Source organism: Anolis carolinensis, chromosome 1 (genome assembly GCF_035594765.1).
Source record: "Anolis carolinensis isolate JA03-04 chromosome 1, rAnoCar3.1.pri, whole genome shotgun sequence".
Classification (NCBI taxonomy): Eukaryota; Metazoa; Chordata; class Lepidosauria; order Squamata; family Dactyloidae; genus Anolis; species Anolis carolinensis.
In genome coordinates this window covers 252890860-252905780 of record NC_085841.1, presented here as the reverse complement: position 1 = coordinate 252905780, position 14921 = coordinate 252890860, and the positions used below count along the sequence as shown (strand labels likewise).

General features: G+C 41.3%; 1 protein-coding gene across 3 annotated transcripts in view; it reads left to right on the top strand.

The window, feature by feature from the left end:
- The first annotated feature begins 988 nt into the window (after positions 1-988).
- steap3 (STEAP3 metalloreductase) overlaps positions 989-14921 on the top strand; it is a 57726-nt gene continuing 43793 nt past the window's right edge. For 2 of the 3 annotated variants that reach the window (XM_008120787.3, XM_008120783.3), the window contains exon 1: positions 989-1228. In XM_008120787.3, coding sequence (XP_008118994.2) covers positions 1022-1228 — 207 coding nt within the window. In that variant the 5' untranslated portion in view covers positions 989-1021. Of the gene's footprint in view, positions 1229-12191; positions 12246-14921 lie in introns of those variants that run through there. The other variant, XM_062967422.1, reaches the window with a different exon arrangement.

Genomic DNA, 14921 nt, shown 5'->3' with positions numbered 1-14921 from the left:
GTGTGGTCCAACCAAGGCAGAATAGAGGGGTGGCATGACTTCCCTGGATCTAAACGCTATACCCCTATTTATGCAGGCCAAAATCCTGTTGGCTTTTTTTAGCCGCAGCATCACATTGTAGGCTCATGTTTAACTTGATCTGTTTCACATGTACTGCTGTTGAGCCAGGCATCGTCCCCCATTCTGTATCTTTGCATTTCATTTTTTTCTGCCTAAATGGAGTATCTTGCATTTGTCCCTGTTGAACTTCATTTGTTAGTTTTGGCCCATCTCTCTAATCTGTTAAAATCGTTTTGAATTCTGCTCCTGTCTTCTGGAATATTAGCAATCCCTCCCAGTTTGGTGTCTTCTGCAAACTTGATGATCACTTCAAGTGTTCCTGTCTCTCCTTCCTGTTCATCATAATGAGGTGGCCTGTCTGCTTTTTTAACTATCGCTCTCAAAGAGAGTTTCCCTCCATCTTTGGGTCTCTCTGGGTGCTGGCTGTGGTGTGCTGTGGCATATATACAGTAGAGCCTCACTTATCCAACATTCTGTATTATCCAACACATTTTTGTAGTCAATGTTTTCAATATATCATGATACTTTGGTGCTAAATTCGTAAATACAGTAATTACTACATAGCATTACTGCGTATTGAACTACTTTTTCTGTCAAATTTGTTGTTAAACATGTTTTGGTGCTTAATTTGTAAAATCATAACCTAATTTGATGTGTAATAGGCTTTTCCTTAATCCCTCCTTATTATCCAACATATTCGCTTATCCAACGTTCTGCCGGCCCGTTTATGTTGGATAAGTGAGACTCTACTGTATGTTCTAAATGGCGGCAGCAAAAGGACATGAATTATAAACAGTGGCGGCAAAAAAATAAATAATATATTTTGGCGGCAGTTCGGCCGCGTCCTCTATACTTTCTTTTGGTGTTGTTGAGGCAAAGCCAACCTTCTGGTTGTCGATCCTGCGTGCCTTTGCAGTTTTGGGGAAAACTTGGGAGCCAACGCTGTAGGCTTGCAACAAGCATGCCCAAAGCTCACACGTGGGGCCTGGAGCCACGGAGGAGAAGGAGGCGCGTAAAAAACCACACACTGGGATACGAAACAGAGGCGGGGAGAAGGAGAAAGAGGAGGAGCCCGGCGCCTTTGGCTCCGCCAGAGTCTGAACGCGGGAGGAAAAGGAGACAAGGCTGCCTCCCTCCCTCTCCTTCCCTGCCCTGGCCCCCGAGAGCGGTGAGTAAACCCAGCTAGTGGGGCAAACTGGTGGGAGACAGGGACTCCCCAGATTGAGCCTTCCTTTACTTGGATGGTCCCTTGCTTGCAAGCTATTTTCTGGCCGCACATGCCCAGGGAAATAGGGAAAGAAGCAAGGCTGGGCTATAGTGAGTGGGAGGAGGGGAGAGAAGAGGGGCTTGGACCCTAAATCTTGCTGGGAAATCTTGCCGCTCTCTCTCTCCTTCCCTGCCAACAAAAGCAAAGGAAGAATTCTGTGCTTCCTGTCCATGCCTCGGCCTTACTATAGGTTCCTCCTGATCTTATCACACACAAAAAGAAAGGATCCACCTCGCTTCCTCCTCCTGCGCGTCATTTCTTCCCTTTCCCGGCCAGCCCCGCCTCCCAGTGAAGGCATCTACACACTGTAGGCTGAATGCAGTTTGACACCGCTTCAACTGCAGTTGCTCAAGGCTGTGAGGTGTGTGGTTTGGTGAGGCACCAGCACTCTTGGGCAGAGAAGGTTAAAGTCTTTGCCAAGCTGCAACCCCCAGGATTCCTTAGCATTGAGCCTTGACAGGTGAAAGTGGTGTCAGACTGCATTTATTTTACTGTGTAGATCAGGCATGGGCCAACTTGGGCCCTCCAGGTGTTTTGGACTGCAACACCCAACACCGGCTGTTAGGAATGGTAGGAGTTGAAGTCCAAAACTCCTGGAGGGAGGGCCCAAGTTGGCCCATACTTGGTGTAGACACATGCACTGTGTGTTTGTTGCTTTGTGGGCATTGGTGTTGCTGGAGTAGTCCTGCATGGCCATACTCCAGGTGCATCTACACTTGAGAATTAATCCTGTTTGACACCACTTGAACGTTCATAGCTCAATGCTATGGAATCACTGGAGATGTGGTTTGATGAGTCTAGCCCTCCTTGATAGAGAAGCCCCAAGACTTTGTGATACTCCAACTATCTTGATTCTAGAACAAGCCCTGGCAAACTTCGGCCCTCCAAGTGTTTTGGACTGCAACTTCCACCATTCCTAACAGCCGGTAGGCTGTTAGGAATGGTGGGAGTTGCAGTCCAAAACACCTGGAGGGCCGAAGTTTGCCCATGCTTGTAACCATGGCGGTCAAAGTGATGTCATGTCGAGTGTGTGTGTGTGTTTGTGGCCACAGTTGAAAAGCAAACAAACACACAGCCCCTTTCTTTCCTCCACACACCTGATGTTGACTTTGGCCTGTTGTGGAAGACTCTGGCCAAAGGCAACGTCCAACTGTGGCCATTGGAAAGGCTTCTCTTTCCAGAGCATGTGCCTTGACCCCAGAAGGAAATATGTGTTTGGTGATGGTGAGATTTCATTGTGAAATAACTAGAAATCAGTAAGATCTCTGTGTAAACACACTGAGATTTACACTGTTGGCATGTAACATGTGGCACTCCCTCATTGGTACGGCTTCCTTCCTGTAAGATGTGCTTAGTTTTTTCCATTCTCTTGATCTCAATGCTGTTTCTCAAGCCTCTAATAATTTAATCCAGAACAATTAACTGTAAACACTTTATTTTCTGTTGTCCTCTGTGCTAGAAGTGCAACAAACCACAAACCTCTCATAGGACCCTTCCATGCAGCCATATAACCCAGAATATCAAGGCAGAAAATGTGGGATTTCACACAACTGTGTGGAAGGGGCTTCATTAATTTAGTACAGTGGTTCTCAACCTGTGGGTCCCCAGGTGTTTAGGCCTACAATGCTCAGAAATCTCAGCCAGTTTACCAGCTGTTATTTATTTGCAGTATTTATATTCCACCCTTCTTACCCCGAAGGGGACTCAGGGCAGATCACAATGTACACATATAAGGCAAACATTCAATGCCATATGAACATAGAGACAGACACAGAGGCAATTTAACCTTCTCCAGCTTCCTGAGGGTATGCTTGATTCCGGCCACAGGGGAGCAGCTGCTTCATCATCCACTGTGATGCCGACTTCCTCATTCCAAACGCTGCTGGATGATTTTATGGTGTCGTAAAATAGTTAAATTAGCCTCCCCACATAGTGGTACCTAAATTTCCTATTTGATAGATGCAACTATATTTCGGGTTGCTTAGGTCAGCAACGAGCAGGGCTATTTTTTATTTTAATGGTCGGGTACTGACCTCAACACGGGCTGGTCTCAAACTCATTACCTCTTGGTCATAGTGATTTATTGCAGCTGGCTACTAAGCAGCCTGCACCACAGCCTGGCTGTTTTAGGATTTCCTGTTAGGATTTCTAGGAGTTGAAGGCCAAAACATTTGGGGGACCCACAAGTTGAGAACCACTAATTTAGTACCTCCTGATGAATTGCTTTGTGTGTGTATGTACCTTTCAAGTTGCCTGTGTGCCTATGGCAACCCATTAATTTCATAGGGATTTCTTACTCCAGGAATGTTGACAGGTGGTTTTGCCAGTACCTACCTCTCAAATATAACTTTCAACACCTGCTATGTGTACTAACCAGGCCTGACCCTGCTTAGATTCCAAGATCAGATGGTATCTGATGCTTTTAAAGCAGTGTTTCTCAAACTGTTCTCCTCCCGGTGTTCCCAGAAAAGTATTCAATGAGTTGCGGTACTAAAGTGAAATTAACCAAACTACCGAAGGCCAAATGTTTCATATTCCAGTTAGTATTTGGAAAAGTAAGAAGTTGTCACCCATCAAGCACACATCTATGGGTGATGCATGATAATGGAGCTACATATTATGGGACCCAAATGGGATATTTTTATTAGCAGGCAGAATGGCATCATCTCATGCTTTCCCTGGGGATGGATTTTGTGCCATAATAAATGCATTAGGCTGAGTTGTGCTTGCAGAACAGCTTTTAGTCCATGTGCAGCAGTAATATATAGTTAGGTGTTGTATTGTGATGGAAAAACTTTGGGTAGCTTTGGAGAACGTTCAGTTATGGGCTATTTGTTTTACAAAAGATTTGATCCCAGTCCAGGTGAAGCAGCTAGAGGTGGTTTAATGATATGGGATAGAAACAAGCGCTTGCATTTTTGGATTATGTTTATGGGCATGGCTATAGGGACAGTAGATTCTGAAATTTTGATTTTGATGTGTTTCTTTTTTCACCTTAACCCTCCCCCCCCCAAAAAGCCCTTTATGATAGGGACTCTTTTAGGGGTTGCACAAGAGCTTCAAATGGAAAATAAAGGTGAAAATGAACTTGCCACTCCTTTGTGTTTACAGAAGCCTCAAGGCCTTTCTACAGACACAACTTAGGATCCAAGCCTAATGCATTTATTGTGGCACAAGCTTTTGTGAAATAGCTTTGAATCATTTAATGGAGATCTTTTAAAAGTTTAAACCATCCTAACTTGGTGGTGCCACAAAGCCCTTTGTTGTCCTGACACATAACAGTGCCTGCCTCTGTCATCTGTTCGTAATAACTCTTAATTTTCCAGAACTGATCAAGAAATACAGTAAAGTTCCCAATTATTAAGCACCTCAGTGATGCATTGTGGTTGCTGTTACATACCTTCAAGTTGACTCTGACTTAATGATGACCCTGTCATAGGATTTTCTTGGCATGATTTGTTTTGAGGATGTTTGCCATTGCCTTGTTCCTAGGTTTTCTTTATTTTTTTTGTGTCAGGAGCGACTTGAGAAATAGCAAGTCGCTTCTGGTGTGAGAGAATTGGCTGTCTGCAAGGATGTCACCCAGAGGACACCTGGATGTTTGATGTTTTACCATCCCTGTGGGAGGCTTCTGTCACGTTCCTTCATGGGGAGCTAGAGCTGACAGAAGGAGCTCACCCCGCTCCCTGGATTCAAACCGTCAATCTGTCAGCAGTCCTGCCAGCACAAGGGTTTAAACCATTAGGTTGTTAGGTTGAGAGAGTATGACTTGCTCAAGGGCACTTTGAGTTTCCGTAGCAGGGGTTGGTTGCACAGGCCCCTTTCTCTAGAACAGTGGTTCCCAACCTTTGGGCCTCCAGGTGTTTTGGACTTCAACTCCCAGAAATCCCAGCCAGCTTACCAGCTGTTAGGAACTGTGGGAATTGAAGTCCAAAACACCTGGAGGCCCAAAGGTTGGGAACCACTGCTCTGTGCAGTTTGGCATCACTTTAATTACAATGGCTCAATGCTATGAAACCCTGAGAGTTGTAGTTTGGTGAAGCACCAGCATTCTTTGGCAGAGGAGGCTAAAGATCTTGTGAAACTTCAACTCCTATAATTGAGCCATGGCAGTTAAAGCAGTGTCGAACTGCATTAATTTTAGAATGGAGATGCAGTCTCAGGCTATCCTCCTTTGAGGATCTGAATTAGCCTGGTAATTTTTGACCCGGGGAATTAATTCCAGCCAATAGTTAAGCCCATTACCACAGTGTGTTGAGTTCCATTGGTTATTACAGAAACCTATGTTTGAAAGACAATAAGGGCCCTTCTATACAGGCCCTATGTCCCAGGATCTGAACCCAGGTTTTCTGCTTTAAACTGGATTATATGAGTCCCCACTGCCAGATAATCTGGGATAAACAGAAAACCTGGGATCAGATCCTGGGATGTAGGACCTGTCTGGAAGGGCCCTAAATTAAAACATAGGGGTTGCTTCACAAATGTTGTGGTTTATACACTTCTTTTTAAAAAGGGATGTCCTTTCTCTAACTTTGGAAACATTTGACATACAGTTGTTGTTGTTATGGTTATTTATATACCACTTTTTCTCTCCTCAAGGAAACTCAAAGCGGCTCAAAATTGGCCCTCATTTGCAAGTTTTAGTTTTGTGAATTAGATTATTCTGTGTAACTTGGCTTCACATAAACATTTTTAACATAAGAAAGCATCCTTGGTTGACAAAAGCCTCACCTGCTGCCCCTTTTATATTGCTCGATTATAACATTGTGAGTCCATCTGGAGTGCATGACAATAAGTTTGGGTGTCTCAGACCAAACTACAAACCCAAGTATTCCTTAGGCCAGTGGTTCTCAACCTGTGGGTCCTCAGACGTTTTGGCCTACAACAGAAATTCCAGCCAGTTTACCAGCTGTTAGGATCTCTGGGAGTTGAAGGCCAAAACATCTGGGGACCCACAGGTTGAGAATCACTGCCTTAGGATGTGGCCGTGGCAGTTAAAAGTGGAACAGTAGGGCTGTAATTGTGAAGTGTGAAAGCACCCTGAAGCAGAAAAATAGGCATTGAAGCCCCTCACAAGTGGAAATGTTGCAAATTGAAGAGCCACTCTTTTAGCAGAGAGAACACCTCTCTAAGAATATCGTGGTCCTCTAGCTCAACTCAAGGGTCGATGTCTCCTAGATGTTGACCATAGATTTGTGCTGGGCATACTTGTTTGTTGATATTGGTGTGTCTATCAATACATTTGTTCAGATTTTGTGGAAACCTGTATGGTAACAGGCTTGTCTTAGAGCTCGCTGAAGTTGCCATCTAGATTTAAAATAAAAGTGTTTCCTGTGTTGTCGAAGGCTTTCATGACTGGAATCACTGGGTTGCCATGAGTTTTCCAGGCTGTAAGGCCATGTTCTCTCCTAACATTTTGCCCACATCTATGGCAGGCATCCTCAATGGTTGTGAGGTCTGGAAACTACGCAAGGGCAATTTATATATCTGGAAGGTCCAGGGTGGCAGAAAGAACTCTTGTCTGTTGGAGGCAAGTATGAATGTTGCAATTAATCACCTTGATTAGCATTGAAAAGCCTTGCAGCCTCAAAGCCTAGCTGATTCCTGCCTGACAAAAGCTCTTTCTCCCATCTTAGACCTTCCACAGATATATAAACCTCACTGACCTAGTTTCCAGTATACCTCACAACCTCTGAGGATGCCTGCCATAGATGTGGGTGAAACATCAGGAGATAATATTTCTGTAACATGGCCATACAACCCGGAAAACTCACAGCAGCCCAAAAGTGTTTCTTGTTTATTGCACTGGTACTGTTGCATATGAAATTCCCAATGAGTTGAACAGTTTTCCCGAAGTGGGAACTACAGATCCCATCAGCCTCAATTGACATAGTGTTAAAGGAGCTCATGGAAGTTGAAGTTCAAGCACATTTTGGGGAGGTTCTGCTCCAGTGTGGCTCAGGTTTTTTTTTTTTGAATAAATTTTTATTGGTTTTACAAAGGGTAGTGCAAATAGTAAAAAAAAAAAAAAGAGGTATGGGGATACCTGTGAGGGAAGGGGGTTTGTATGGGCTTGTGTAGGATGTAGCAGAATAGGGTAGAGGGTATAGGGAGGGGAGCAAAGGGGGAGGGTATGTAGGAAAAGTCTAGGGAGGGAGGGGGGTATCTGTGGACTTCCTTCCTCTATCTTCAAGTTGTATGATTTCTGTTTGAAAAAATAACGTTCATTTTATTCTTCCGGTTTCCCTTTCGACGTTTCCACATCCGATTCTTCTCCCGGTGCGTTTCCTTGGTTAAATCTGAAAATTCATTTTTCTTTGTTTATTTTAAGATATTCTTTTATTGGGGTCCAATCAGTTTGTGGTTTTTTTTGGGATTCCCTGTGTGTCTTTCAATTGGTAAGTTAAAATGTCCATTTTCATTATCTTGAGTGCCGCATTTCCAACATTTTCCTTGCTCTTTTTCATAGTATTTGGCCAGCTTCTGAGATGTGATGTACCATTGGTATATCATCTTATACCAGTTTTCTTTAAAATCTAAACAATATGTATATTTTAATTTACGGTTTCAACATTTCTCCCAGTTCTTCCGCTGTATTGAGTGGCCAATATTGCGAGCCCATTTTATCATACAATCTTTCAGTGTCTCCGTTTCCATTGATCATTGTAGCAGAAGTTTACAGATTTTCGTAATTTCCTTTTTTTCCACTTTAATTATTTGGTCCCATGTTGATTCTTTGGTCATAAAGCCCAGTTTTTTATCTTTGTTGAAAAACTCTTTTAGTTGTCTGTATTGGAACCATGATACATTCCTGTACATATTATGAATTTCTTCTTGTGATTTTAACGTATAATCTCCATTTTGCTTTCTTAGAATTTCACTGTAAACCGGCCACTTTTCTCATGCTAATTCTCTTTTTTGGATCGCTTCTAATGGGGAAATCCATAAGGGGGTCTTTGGGTATAATCTCTCTTTGTATCTTTCCCATGTTTTTATTATTGCCGACCTAACGAAGTGGTTGCCGAAATTCTTCTCTTTTGTCTTTCTGTCATACCACAGGTATGAATGCCACCCACCTCTAAGGTCGAAGCCTTCTAGAGTTAAAATTTTGTTCTGTTTTAGAGTCATCCAATCTTTAATCCACAGTAGTGTGCAGGATTCATGATATAATTTAAAATCTGGTAATCCAAAGCCTCCTCTCCTTCTTTCATCTGTTAGATTTTTTAACTTTATTCTTGGTTTCCTTCCCTGCCAAATAAATTTGGCCCGGTCTTTGTTCCAATTTTTAAATGTCAAATCATTCCTAATTATCGGTATTGTTTGGAATAGAAATAAAATCTTAGGGAGTATATTCATCTTTATAGCTGCGATTCTGCCCATCATTGAGAGATTTAGATCAGGTTATTGTAAGTGACACAAGGGTCAGTATTTCCAAACATCCCGTAAACAGAAGAAAAAGGCAAGATTGCCCCATAGAGAAGAAATAAGTTCAAATATTGATTGCTGGGGTTCTAATAGGCAAGGGCATGTGAGATCAGAATCTAAGCACAGGCTAGGTTATAGAAAGTTAATGAATGCACCAGCTAAGGTTTCTATTTGTGTTGCAGTGTCCTCACTTCCTCACCTTTTGTTCTGGGCAATGCACACACGTTTATGGCAGGAATGTGATCCTCCTAAGAACATTTATATTGCTTTCTGAATACAATCAGTGCATTGAACTACACCACATGCAAGAAAGAACTGAAAGCCAAGCATGCAGGGAGAAGAGGGACATCATACAGTATCAAAATCCCTTCTTTCTAAGATTCAAATATGCTAAGCCAGGCTGTGTTGCTCATTACAGTAGGCAAAAATTCAAATGTACAATTTAGTGAGTGGTTAATATTTACATCACAAATGTGGAACACAGCAAAACAACTATTAGATTAGATGCCCTCCCAACAGGAAGATGAACAGTGTAAATAAGCCCGTTGTTTAATATTTTATCGCTTGACTATTTCCCAAACAAATTTCATTTATAGCAACAAATGGACATCGTCTAAATCCAAGGTTCCCAAAGTATTTCATAGCATGTCTTCCTAAGCAAGTATTTAAACAAGCCAAATCTCCCTAAAACATTATTAAGAGGGAATGGCTTCTAGGGAGCTGAATAAGGCGGTGGGCATTTATCTTTTCAAGTTCGCCAGTAGGCAATATAAAGAAGATAAATAAGCTGCAGAGGAAAATGGACACAGCTTCTTATAATCAGCACCTAAAATACTATACAGAGCTACACTTCCCAAAACCAGTGAAGTAAACACACAGATGGATAAAAATAAATGGCTAATTTAATAGAGTAATAGCAAAAGTTGCACCAACAATTCAGTACAGTAAAATATATTCTGTGGCTGGAATTTGTATGTGGTAGTATTTGGAAATGATCACAAGCATTATAAAAGAAAAATAATATAGTAACACCTGTCAAGGGCCATGCAATGCAGTCTTGCACGTGGTACCTGAGGGGTCCAGTTCAGCTGATTAGGGGTGCATCTCCACTGTAGAATTATTACAGTTCGATACCAATTGAACTGCTAAATATCAATGCTGTGGAATTGTGGGAGTTGTCATTTGGTGAATTATCAGCATTCTTTGGCAAAGAAGACCCAAGACATGTTGTCAAAGGCTTTCATGGCTGGAATCACTGGGTTGCTGTGAGTTTTCCAGGCTGTATGGCTATGTTCCAGAAGCATTCTCTCCTGACGTTTCACCCACATCTATGGCAGGGATCCTCAGAGGTTGTGAGGTATATTGGAAACTAGGCAAGGGAGGTTTACATATCTCTGAAAGGTCCAAGGTGAGAGAAAGAACTCTTGTCTGTTGCAGGCAAGTGTGAATGTTGCAATTAATCACCTTGATTAGCATTGAAAAGTCTTGCAGCTTCAAAGCCTTGCTGCTTCCTGCCTGGTGGAATCCTTTGTTGGGAGGTGTTCGTTGGCCCTGATTGTTTCTTGTCAGGAATTCCCCTGTCTTCTGAGTGTTGTTATTTATTTACTGTCCTAATTTTAGAATTTTTAAAATACTGGTAGCCAGATTTCGTTTCCTCCTTTCTGTTGAAATTGTCCACATGTTTGTGGATTTCAATGGCCAGGCCTTGAAACTGTAAGGCGTTTCAGTGCCAATCAAGGTGATTAATTGCAGCATTCACAACATTCAGACAGGTGTTCTTTCTCTCACCCTGGACTTTCCACAGATGGTATATAAACCTCACTAGCCTAGTTTCCAGTATACCACACAACTTCTGAGAATGCCTGCCATAGATATGGGCGAAACGTTAGGAGAGAATGCTTCTGGGACATGGCCATACAGCCCGGAAAACTCACAGCAACCCAAGGCTCAAGACCTTATAAAACTGCAGTTCCAATGATTCCTTAGCATTACACCATATCAGTTAACGTGTTGGCAAAGTGCATTAATTCTACAGTGGAGATACACCCTTGTACGGGGATGTACTTCTAATCATCTAATGAACCAGGCAACACAAAATGTCTTTTCCAATGGAATAACTTATCAAATCGAATTTTCCCACATGGTATTTTGCTTTAAATACACAATATTCCATGTTGTTGCCCTTTAAGTTGGGAAACTCTTTCTGTATTCAGGGAAATATCTTTGCAAAGTACAGCATGCTTTTTCAGTCTCATTAATTCCTTTATTAATGAAGCAATGATACATAAGAATTCTGAAAAATGTTGTAAGAGAAGTTTTGAAGGCAAAAATGAAAGCAGGAAATACCTAGTGTCTGCTTCCTGACATAGTTCGTAATACTATTCATGCCTTACAGAATCTTCTTCAACTTAGGACCAAGGGATTTGAAATAAAGCTTTTTCTGTATGAGTGTCTTTGGTTTTAAGATATATGTGAACTGGAAATTTAGTAACAAGGTAGAAGAGGGCCTTCTCCTTGGCTACTAGTGTTTTGAATTTTTTAATTATGATTTTATGTTTTACCTATTTTTTATTATTGCTAGCTGCCTTGGTGCTATTTTTAGTGGAAAGGCAAGGTAAAATAAGTAAAAACTAGTGCACTAGTTAGCGTGCTGAATAAAGCCTTAGGAATGCTTCTCTTCGCTCATATCCTGCTGGGTGACTTTGGGGTATTTATTAACTCTTAGCCTAATGTAGGAGCCCGTGGTGGCACAGCGGGTTAAACCACTGAGCTGTTGAACTTGCTGACTGAAAAGTTGGCAGTTCGAATCTGAGGAGCGAGGTGAGCTCCCGCAGTTAGCCCCAGCTTCTGCCAACCTAGCAGTTCGAAAACATGCAAATGTGAGTAGATCAATAGGTACTGCTCCGGCAGGAAGGTAACGGCACTCCATGCGACAAATGCAAATGCTTCAGCAAGAATATGTCCAGTGTAATCAGTAATCTCCTGTCTACCTCTGGAACAGCCTTAGGATCCCAGTGTGTATTCGATCTCAATAGTTTAGCCACTGGCCATGTTGGCTGGGGAATTCTGAGAGCTGTAGTCCAGAAAAACATTTCCAAGCTCAGATTTTTAACAGCTATTCCATACTGGCTTAGTATACCACACATCTCCCAACAATTACAGAATCATAAAGTTGGAAGAAACCCCAAGGGCCATCCAGTCCAACCCCTTGCCATGCAGGTAAAGCACAACCCAAGTGTCCCCAACAGATGGCCATCCACCTTCTGCTTAAAAACCTCCAGAGAAGGAGACTCTATTATCTGAGGCATGCCAAGTTAGTCACATAATGTTCAGTAATTATTACTGTTCAGGTTTTAAATCACTGATGTTGTTTTATGTGGCTATAATGTTTTAATTTTACTGACCTTTGTTTTAATCTATGTTGTTCAGGCTTGTCCCGTGTGAGCCGCCCTGAGTCTCATCAGAGAGATGGAGGAGGGATAGAAAAATAAAAGTATTATTATTATTATTATTATTATTATTATTACTATCCTATCTTTCATAGCTTTCTCTAGTTTTTACCACTTCCTTCATGGCTTGCTGCACATGTGTTTATGGGAATACACTAAATCTTTTTCTATTCGTTTATTATTTTTATGTTGTTCTTCTCTTCCCAGGAACTCACCCATTGTATTCTTGTAATAATGTTGTAAGATGACTTAGTCTGAGAGCTAGAAACTGGCCTCAAGTCATGGCTGAATACTGATGTTTGTGGCTGAATAAGCATTCATTTTAAAAGTTAACTAAGTTATGCATTATACACAGAGACACTGAGATATACAGTTTCCATGGCTTCATGATAAATAATTTGGTAGGATTTGGATATTTTATCTCAAATAACTATATGGGGTTCTTAGGATTCTCTCTTCCAGTAGACAGGTTCAGAAAAGACCACATTGCTCATTTTTGAAAACATTTTGTTTTGCAATCTGAGTTTCCTGACCATGTGCACCAGTGCTTTGTTCTCTTGCCATCCCTCCACATTTCTTGCTTTTGCAAATTTGATTATTCGTGGATTTGATTAGAAGTATTCTCTCTGTGAATCTGTCAGTTCTCCAGTGTGATTTTATGGTCAACTTCCTCAAGTCATGCTAGAGATTTCTAGATTGAACATCTCTCTAGGTCCTCCAATGCAATTCTGTGACCAGCATACAACAGGAATTAACCCTGGCATTATGCTGGAAGCAGATATCCCTAAACAAGTATTTTCTCAGGTCAAAAAAATCATAATTTCTATATTCACTTTTTTTTTCACTTTCACAGGGATCATATGCTTCTAACCCCCAAGAATATGAAGGGATGATGGTATATGTAACTATTTGCTAGGCAAAAAATATTGGTCTTCCTTTCACCAGAATACAGGGGATCAGGTGATTGTAGCAAAGAGACAGCAGGAGCTCCGAGTAATAAATGTCAGCCTTTATTAATGGGAATGAATTAACTTTGTTTACTGTCAGTTGTTTGGCATAGAAACTGGGAAAGTTTCCAAGAGAGGTACAACTTTCAAGAATGTCAGACAGGTAAGAGCTAAGATTAATTAAGGCTCAGTTACTTGATCACGCAAGCAGGAGTACTGACGTGTAAAATGCAATGAGCCGCTAAGTATAAGTAAAGGGGTTGATCATTTTATGGGGAAACGGGACCATGGAGTATTTCTCAAAATGGAACTGTTTCCACTGCTCTCTCATGCTCCCCAAGCCATATTGTTTGACCAAAGACATATCTGGGATTCAGGAATATTAATTAGTAATAGGTTCCAGCAGAGGCTTTAGCTCTTAAAAAGCATGGAACATATTGACCATTGGTTAGGCTTATTCATTTGTAGTGTTTCATAATATTGCTCATTACCTCCAAATATTAGAATTTTATTACATGATAGGTTTGTTGCATGATTGCACATACTTGATTTTTCCTTATCCCACAACATTGTGACTCCAGTTGTTGCATTGCATGTCCATAGTTATTTGATCACATCTTCAAATTAACTGAGAAAAATGCATTAAATAGTTCCAATATAGCTGCAATTCTTGTGTCTGGTGTGATCATTTCATTCTGCTTCAGTTCTGATATGCCAACCGTCATGTGGTATGACTGCATATGGATCTCTCCGTCCCTATTCCTAGGCAGGGTTGCTTTTACTCCCTTTCCCAGATTTTCTTCTTCTTTAATGACCTGCTGTGGCAGGTCATCAGAATGCCACAAGCACATAATTATAGCAGCTCCCTCTGTTTCCAAAAAGCATAGACATTGCAATTGTGACAATAAAAAAGAAATATTTAAACAATGTGCATGTGTTACAGAGAGTGGTCACAGGTAGAAGACAGGGTCAAGCAAGGAAGTGTGGAAGATGGATTGTGGAGATGTGCATAACCATAGCATTACTGGGGAAAAGATGTGAATGTTTCTCTACCAATATGTTTCTGATTGCTTAAACAACACCACTGCTAAAGACATGCTGGTGTAATAAAGCCTTTAGCCTGGGAAAGCCTGGAATTCTAAAGGTTCCCTTTCTTTTTCATCTTCACAATACCCCTGTGAACTAAGGGTTCTAGTAATTTTTGACAGGTAGTCAATGGTGAAGGAAATGAACTTTTTGAAGCTACAGTTAGAAAGGGAACTTGGACCCAGTCACTTTAGCCCTCCACTGGGTCGTGCTGGTTTTCGAATTTCCTCCAGTGGATCCTAGTCCCACAGCAAGTTACCAACAAGATTGTGAAGATTATTGAAAATCTGAAATAACACATTGCTCTTGGGGTTTTTTCCTTGCTCCTCTTTCTTCTGTTCTGGTCTGTTCGTGCTGCAGAACTAGGTAGTGAAATTCTGAAGTGAGACAACAAACTGAAAAAGAACATTTACTGAAACACTGAGAAAAAACAACTGCCACCGCCACTGGTCTTACTAATACCACTTTCACTAAACAAATTCTAGCCATAATCTGAGACGGATCATTGAATGAAGATTTAGGTTTATTACACTAGGAAGTAAAAAACTAAGTTAGAAACAAGAGATTTCGTGAAATAGAAACAAGCTTAGTAGTGATTTTGTTTGTTAATCTATTCCTTTGAGGATTAGAGTCCGCCAATGCTTGTCACTTAGTAGATATAATGAAAATTTCACATCTTGTATTTAG